The 8,904-nt window shown below is 34.0% G+C and overlaps 1 protein-coding gene and 2 non-coding genes across 4 annotated transcripts; all 3 read left to right on the forward strand.

The window, feature by feature from the left end:
- TRNAK-UUU lies at window positions 181–252 on the forward strand. The gene has a single exon. It is a non-coding gene; the product is annotated as a tRNA-Lys (tRNA).
- LOC109224902 (glucan endo-1,3-beta-glucosidase 7) lies at window positions 2,829–6,655 on the forward strand. Of its 2 annotated transcripts, none has more exons than XM_019389470.1 (4): window positions 2,829–3,039; window positions 3,616–4,280; window positions 5,001–5,327; window positions 6,298–6,655. In XM_019389470.1, exons 1-4 carry the CDS (start codon window positions 2,973–2,975, stop codon window positions 6,394–6,396), a joined length of 1,158 nt encoding a protein of 385 aa, XP_019245015.1. In that variant the 5' UTR covers window positions 2,829–2,972; the 3' UTR covers window positions 6,397–6,655. The 2 variants fall into 2 exon arrangements, with proteins under 2 accessions (XP_019245015.1, XP_019245014.1); XM_019389469.1 differs by having other exon boundaries at window positions 2,830–3,039; window positions 5,844–6,655.
- TRNAE-UUC lies at window positions 8,437–8,508 on the forward strand. Its single transcript has one exon. It is a non-coding gene; the product is annotated as a tRNA-Glu (tRNA).

The following is an 8,904-nucleotide window of genomic DNA, read 5'->3' on the forward strand; positions in this document are numbered from 1 at the left end:
TTACCTTCTTTTCTTGTTACAATACTATAAACAATCACTAGTAATAATATATATTAAACCCGAAAAGATTAGCCAGCTTGAATTATAGTACCTGCTCATATTGCAAATATTAACTGATGGCAAAAGCAAAGTTTATGATTTTTGAATAGATTGTTATTAACTCCGAAACTTAAACAGCAAGCCGTCTTAGCTCAGTGGTAGAGCGCGTGGCTTTTAACCACGTGGTCGTGGGTTCGATCCCCACAGACGGCGGAAGCATCTTTTTTTTTTTTTTTTTTTTTTTTTTTTTTGCAATGACCTTGCTTGTGAAAGTTCCATCTTTCTTGGTTAAAATATCATGGTATAGCCAGTTTTCACACTGGTCAATGAAAAATAGCCAGCGTTTATCAAGTCAATGAAAAATAGCCAGCGTTTATCAAGTCAATGAAAAATAGCCACTATTTTGTTGCAACAGGGACCGGTCCAGTATAATATACGGGAGTTCTGGTGCATTTGTGTACGAACTCCAGCATATTATGCTGGACCGGTATACTTTGCTAACTCTTGTAAAATTTGCGAGAGACTGGAGCACCAGTGCTCCAAACTCCAGTATATTATACTGGACAATTATACTTGCTGGAACTCCCGTAAAATTTGCGGGAGTTCCAACATAGTTATCCTGGAACTCCCGTAAAATTTACGGGAGTTCAAGCATACTTATGCTGGAACTCCCGTAAAATTTGCGGGCGTATTTTCCGGATTTTGAACGGTGTTTTCGCGCAGATTTAAAGTGGCTAAATTTCGATGACTTTTGAAACTTGGCTATTTTTCAACGACCAGTGGTAAATCTGACTATTTTTGAATTTCTCCCTCTTTCTTGTCTATAGGAATGGGAGAGTTGGATAGTCTTAATACTAGTATTAATTTCGATGACAAAAAAATTATAGTAACTGTAGTATTATTGGTACTCATAGGGTTTAAAATCTTAAGTCACATTTTATTTATGAGAAAGAAATGGAAAAATGAAATAATTATATTGTGGTTGTCCATTTCTATATCTACTTCTGTGCGCAAACTTCTTTAAATCCTTTTCAAACTTATGTGCTAGTTAATTAGGTCCTCTGCCAAAGCTTTACCAGCTGCCCTTCCTTTAATTTAGTTTCAAAAATAACTTTACAAAAGAAGTTATGTCTATTCAATTTTAATCAACTTTTACTTTTCTTTCTCTACATAGTTAAGTTAAATATAGAGGAAAGCCTGAAAGGTCCAACTTAACTCGGTTGCACTAAAAGAAAAGAAATAAAATGTTTACCATGTTTAATACTTAGAAAACTTAGCGATGAAATGTTGAATTTTTGAACTTTTACTTTCTATTATTGTGAGGAGATTACTTGTCAACAAATTATACCATCTTCTCCTTCCTAAAGTTGGTTTTGCTTTATGTATTTGTCCTAATTCCTAAAGTGGAAGTTTACTTTATTATTTTGTGTAGGGTGTCTGCTGTCCACAAACACTCATACTTTAGTTTCTCTTTATCTTTTACTTATATTTAGGAAATAATACAGAGAGTGTAGGGAAATGTCACAGTTCCAAATATGCAAAAGCGATTCCTTAGCATAGAAGGTTAAGCTATTCAAAGCACTTAGATTTTTGAGAAACCTAAAGATGATAGTATAATAATCTTACTTTTGACCTTGAGGCTGATGAAAAACTTAAGGGCTCGTTTGATACGAGGGATAAGGGAATTTTGCAAAATTTAACTAGACGAAAAACTTAAGGGCCCGTTTGACGAAAAACTTAAGCTATTCAAAGCGCTTAGAATTTTGCAAAACCTAACTAGACGGAAAATTTAACTCTTTACACTAAATCGTATTAATTAGCTTATATAATAATAACAGAATTGGCGTGAGAATATACATTAACTGACAACATAGTTAAGTAAGTAATAATGTATGTAAAACCACATATATACGTTTTTTGAGTTAGTGTAAACACCAATTTTTTTAGAGGTTGGATTGTTTATTTATAGAAATAATTTTGATATAAGAGGGGTTTCTCTAGATTATTTTCAGACTCAAATTAAAGAAAGTGTTACTCTAGAATGAGACTGATGAGCATGATTATTATTTACACTTTACTTTATAGTGATAAATGATTAAAACCTAGTATATCTTTTGCTTTTAGAGTGATTCGAAAAAGTAATCACATTTATTTTTTACAGTATTATTTAAAAGGAGAAATTTCCGAAGGTATCAACGAGCTGTAAACTAATGTGTTTTGTGCAAGCATAAACACTAACGGAGTATTTATCCAAATAGCCGTTTACTTAATCTCTTAAACTAAAAATAATAACATAATTATATATAATTAATATATAATCTATATATACCGATTAGGATAAGTAAACATTAAATCTGGCGGCTATTTATGCAAAATCCCATACTTGCACCCATTGATTTTCCGTTTGGAAGAAATTTTTCTCTTTTTTCTAAATTTTTTTCACTTTTTTCCGAAATCAGCGTTTGTTCATAAAATTTCTAATTTTCACTTAAAGATGCATCTTGGAATTTTTCGAAAATTTGAAAAACTCTAAAAAACTATTTTTTCAAAATTTTCACCAAATCACTCACAAAACTTAAAAAACAACCCAAAATTATATTCATGTCCAAACACAACTCTAAATTTCAAATATCATTTTCACTTTAATTTTTTTTTTTACCTTTTTTTGGAATTTTACAATTCTTATGTCCAAACGCCCACTAAAATCTTGACTGTTTTCACCTTTTTAAAATATTGATTAATTCCCACAGAATTTAGAGCTCAATAATTGAACTGGAACGTTTTCCTCTATAAGTGTCTGCAACTCACGTGCAATCAGCCGTGGTATAGAATTTCAAAACTTGAACGGTAGAATTTTACACTTTCCCTCTTTATATACAAATCATTATCTCCCTCCAAAAGCAGAGAATATATAAAATAAGCCTCTTTCTGCCATGGCTAATCTACTTCAAACTTCTTCCTTCTTCTTTCTCTGCTTTTTTCATCTCGCCCTCTTCGCAGGTAAGCTTTTTTAACTCCTTAAATTATGCATTTTTATTCACTTCGTTCTATTCACAAACTGATTATATCTCGATCCGAAATAAGTTATACCTCTCTATAACAACATTCCTATATAATAACACTTCACTGTAAAACCCAAACTTTTCCTGGAACCAGTTTTCATGTTATGTTATAATATATATTCTCTATAACAACACTTCGCTATAACATTCAAAAATATTTGGAATAAACGAAGCTGTTATAGATAAGTTTGACTGTATTTCAATACTAAATAATTATCTCATTGGTACGTGCATCGAAAAATTATATTGCTCAAATAGAGCATTATTTCGCTTATACATAAATTGTTAAATTCGTTCAACATAAGAAAATAATTTAGTTTTTGCAGAGGAGTTCAAACATTGCTTGTCACATGCAAAAAAAATTGGTGTTAGAGATTTTTGCATTTTTTTCCAATCCTCTTATTAGAATTACTGACGTGCTAATGTTCAAAAATTCCTGGCTTGTTACTGAGCAAAATTATATTTTTTTTTTCCTTTTCAAGTTTGTTTACTAATTATATTGCTAATATTGCAGAATCAGAGTCATTTATCGGTATAAATTATGGCCAAATTGCGGATAATCTCCCGGCACCGGAGGCAACAGCAAAGCTATTACAATCCACTTCAATTGGTAAAGTCCGGTTATACGGATCCGACCCGGTAATCATCAAAGCGTTAGCAAATACCGGCGTCGGAATCATGATCGGAGTAGCCAACGGCGATATTCCGCCTATGGCCTCCGACCCGAACTTCGCCAAAGGTTGGCTTAGTTCAAAAGTACTTCCGTTTTATCCAGCCAGTAAAATCATAGTCATCAACGTCGGAAATGAGGTTATGTTATCAAACGATCAAAATCTGATGACAAATTTGTTGCCGGCGATGCAAAATCTCCAAAATGCCCTCAATGAAGCTTCAATTGGAGGGAAAATTAAGGTATCTACGGTCCATGCTATGGCTGTGTTGAAGCAATCGGAGCCACCGTCTTCTGGAAGTTTCGACCCGAGTATTACTGATTTGTTGAAAGGATTATTGGAGTTCAATAAAGCTACTGGTTCTCCTTTTGCAGTTAATCCTTATCCTTATTTCGCTTATCAGAGTGATCCTAGACCTGATACCTTGGCTTTTTGTTTGTTTCAACCTAATTCTGGACGATTTGATGCTGGTACCAATATTAAGTACACCAGCATGTTCGACGCTCAGGTTACCTTTTTTCTTACTCTTGTCCATTTTATATGTATGAGTTTAGGTTGTATATACTGACAGTGTTTTAAACCGGTTATATAGATTTATTACACGGTTTCCAGGTTAATATGCAAAGTTATGTGTTGTTGTAAGTCAATATAACGTGATCGCGCGACACCACAATGATTGATTTATTTTTTTATTAAAAAGATTGAGATGAACGGGGACGTTTTCTAAAGGAGAGACTTCCAAGTTTTTGGAATTTATGTGAACTTTAGCTAAGAACAGAACATAATGAAAGCCAATGATTTTTATAAATGATGCCAACTAAATGATGTTAAAGTTTACTTCTTGTCATTACACTTGCATTAGATGGGATATTTACTTGTTTTTTTTTCATTTCATTTCTTTTCTTTTTTCGAGTTAGTAACTTGGTAATGTGAAAATAAGTGTATGATTTAGTCTATAAACAAGTTTAGCTAGCGTTTGGACATAGAGATGGTTGAAACTTGAAAAATAGAATTTTTGAAGATGAGATGGAAAATAGTTTTTGGAAGTTGAAATTGTGTTTGGACATATATAAGAAGTTGACGTATTGTGAGTAGAAATCTTTGAAAAACTTCAAAAACTAAGCAATACAACTCTTGCAATTCGAATCATGTCATTCACCTTGATATGAAAGTGGTATTTGTGGGCATGTTTGAGAATCAAGAACCTAATTAATTTGGCTGTATGCAGGTGGATGCTGTAAGATCAGCGCTTAACGCCCTGGGATTCAAGGAGGTAGAGATTGTAATTGCTGAAACAGGATGGCCTTATAAGGGAGACAGCAATGAGGTTGGGCCAAGTATTGAGAATGCAAAGGCATACAATGGCAATTTGATTTCTCACTTGAGGTCAATGGTTGGAACTCCATTGATGCCTGGCATATCAGTGGATACCTATCTCTTTGCTTTGTATGATGAGAATTTGAAACCAGGACCAACTTCTGAAAGGTCTTTTGGACTTTTCAAGCCTGATTTAACAATGACTTATGATGCTGGACTTTCTAAGGCTAACAGCCAGGTAAGAAAGTCACTACAAGAACTACATTATATCATTTTTCAATATAGGTTTCTTGTAAAATTTGTATCGGTCTATAGGTGTAATATCATAGTGAATGAAAGTATTAAAAGTGGACATAGTAGACCTAAAATCACATGAAAGGAAGTTGTATTCAAATACCTACAATCTCTTGGAAACCATGCAGACCTAGCAACAATAAGGCGCAATGAAATGAAAAGACCTATACATATGACACCAATTAGTTTGGATTAAGTTTTAGGTCCAGTATTGTGCAGGAGTCTTTTGGTGATGTCAAAGATTTATATGCTAATAGAAAATATGGAGAACTTCTAGCGCTTTTTGTTTTTTACTATTTTGTAAAATATTGGATTGAGACGAGCTCAAATGGAGTGAAATGGAACCGTAGGATTCATATAGCCGATTGCAACTTGTTTGGGATTGAGACGTAGTTGTTGCTATTGTTGTTTCTTGATTTTTGTGATTATTAAGGTCTAAGAGGAGTTTTTGTCTTTGAAGGATCCAATGCCAAAAACTCCAGTGACTCCCTCAAACACTTCAATGCCTCCCTCATCTCCAAAAACTCCAGTGACTCCCTCATCGCCAGAAACTCCAATGACTCCCTCATTGCCAAAAACTTCAATGCCTCCCTCATCGCCAGAAGCTCCGGTGACTTCCTCATCGCCAAAAACTCCAGTACCTTCCTCGTCGCCTAAGACAAAAAGTGTATCCAAGGCAGATTTATCAGCTGCCCAGTTGCAATCAAATATCAACTATGCAGTGCAATTCAACCTGGGGGTGCTTGTTTTGAGCCAAATACTGTGGCATCCCATGCTGCATATGCTATGAATCTTCTTTACAAAAAATCAGACAAGAATCCTTTGAATTGTGATTTCTCACAGACAGCCACCCTCTCATCCACTAATTCTAGTAAGTTATTTTTACTGAATTTCGTGGTTCTGTTATTCCTTAGGTATTGTACCCAATATTGGATTTAATGCAACTATCTGCTGCTGGAAATGCGATTGTTTTGGGTTATAATGGCTGCAGTTATCAAAGTGCAAGTACTTGAGAGCAAAGGCAATTTGTTGTAATATTTTGTAGGATAACTTTATTGGTCAGACTGTTTTCAGGCTAATGTTTTTTTTTGTGAAGTGGAGTATATTTTGCGTGAATAAAAGTATCACGCAAAATAGATCTATCATGGAAAAGGAATTTATGTGATTCCTTTACCTTTATGTAAAAGAAGTTATAATGTTCAGTGGGTGTATGGTTTTCACTACCTTGTTAACTGTTCATATATATATCGAGGCGCAGTATACATTCGAGTGTATGGTTTCTACTACTTCGGTTTGCTATCATCAGCGCCAAATGTAGATAGTAATTCATGGTTCATCCGAACCCACCAATTTTGAATTCACTAAATAAATACGAATATTAGATTTTGAACCCAATAAATCAAATGTGACGTGCTAGAACTCAAAATTCAAACTACAATCCTAAGTCCGTCTCTCGTAATCATGAGTAAGTTTGAATATTGAAGCATACTCAATTGATAGATGAAACCCATGAGGTTGAGGCACACTCAATTGATTAGGATTCGTAATGCAAGTTTATTTCTTTAGCACTAAAAGCCAAAAGAAAAGAGAAACTAAAACAACGCTTCCTGCATTTAGACATTTTCGTCATGGACCTGAACTTACTATTTGAGCTAAGCTGCATCTTTACATTACGAACTTAGGATATATATTGATGAGACAATTAGTGGCTATATGAAGAAATTTTATCTTTGGGTTTCTCACACGGTGTTCAATACCCGCATTAAGGGCGTGGCTAACCTAAGTTGAATGACTAGCAATTTTTGTCAGAAATGGAAACGAAAGTCAAAATTCACAGTCATTCTCTTTCTCTTAGCTAGAAAAGAGGAAAATCAATTAATATTGAGGAATAAGATTGTTTGACCAAAAAAGTATGGGATCTTTTTATCAAACTAATTAAGTAAGAAGATAGAGGGTAAATCCTAGTTAAGGATAACTAATTTTAGATCTGAGATGAACAACATGAATAGAAAAATATAGTTGAGTAATAGTATGAAAAAGGATGCATTAAGTAATATTAAATAGCAATAAAATGTAAATAAAGGAAAAGATTCACCTAATCTTGAGTGAGGCCGATCCTATTTCATTTGATCAAGAAAAATGATAAACAGATACAAGAATCTTAAGACCCCTTTCGGATCCGGACACTTTAGAGAGGTGTGTTTATATATTTTCTAGAGAGAAGGGGGAGGGGGGAGAGCCCCCCCTTCAGTAGTCCTCCCTTCCTATTTATAAGGAATATCCTTAAAAAACCCTAAAAAAGTACAATTAGAGGGAATATCCAGTAGAATATTCCCTTTGAGGATTCCACAGCAAAGTAGCTGTTGCATCTATCTGCACTGCTCGACCTCGGCCTTATAGATCACTGCTCGACCTCGGCCAATTGTCTCCGCATGTCAAATTTCTTTGATCTGATTTTGACCCATACAAAGATATGCCCTAGTTTTGGCTTTTATTCAACTTGAATGACTGGCTTAATAATAAGTACTACATAAAAAGTATACTTGTTGAAAATTAGTACTAGTTTGATGGTCCTAACTCCTAAGGTAATAACGTAAGTGTAGAGGTCAAAATGTGAACTACAATGCATGAGTTTGAATTCCTATGAACTTGAGAACAGTATTACCCGATTTGACCTTTCCTTATTTCATATAAATTACGCAGAAGCAATGTATAGCTACTACTCCCTCCGGTTCATAATAAGTGTCCAATTTGCTTTTTCATTTTGGTTCAAAATAAGTGTTCAGTTATGTAATCAAGAAAGAATTCAATTTGTTTTTACAAAATAACCCCTATGTACACCCCTAAAAAGTTTTCTTATTCCTCACATTAAATGTTTAAGTAGGGATAGTTTAGTCATAGTAGGTATTTTTGTATAGAATTTGATATTTTCTTAATGGGCGTGCTAAAAGCAAATTAGACACTTATTGTGAATCGGAGGGAGTATTGACTATTTTGTACCCTCAGTTCCAACTATAATTAGTCATATTAAGGTAACACCTCTAACAATAAGTTCCGTTATCGTCCAGCGGTTAGGATATCTGGCTTTCACCCAGGAGACCCGGGTTCGATTCCCGGTAACGGAATATTGTTTTTTTATTCCTTACTTTTTTCTGTTTTTCTCAAACCCAGTGGTTTTGTAAGCAAATGAAAAATGTGTTCGTTTATTGCTTTGGGTTGGTTGATAAGTGATAACTTCCCCATTGAATTAAAAGATCTACTAATTCTGCCTGAAGTTTCATTTTCAAGTATGAATAAAACTAAAGTTGAAGAGTTTTGGAGGGGCATACAGTCCAATTTTATGAAATTATGAACTTTGAATTAAAGTTTAGTTATTTCACGTCTGCAATGTGTAAATATTATTATATTAAGAGTCTCGATTCCTTAGAATAGTTCAAGAATGAATAAAACTACGTACATACAAAGAAACTGGAAGGTTTGGAAGTGAACAAAGTTCAGTTCTATGACATTGTAAAGTTTTT

The sequence above is a fragment of the Nicotiana attenuata genome, chromosome 4 (genome assembly GCF_001879085.1).
Source record: "Nicotiana attenuata strain UT chromosome 4, NIATTr2, whole genome shotgun sequence".
NCBI lineage: Eukaryota > Viridiplantae > Streptophyta > Magnoliopsida > Solanales > Solanaceae > Nicotiana > Nicotiana attenuata.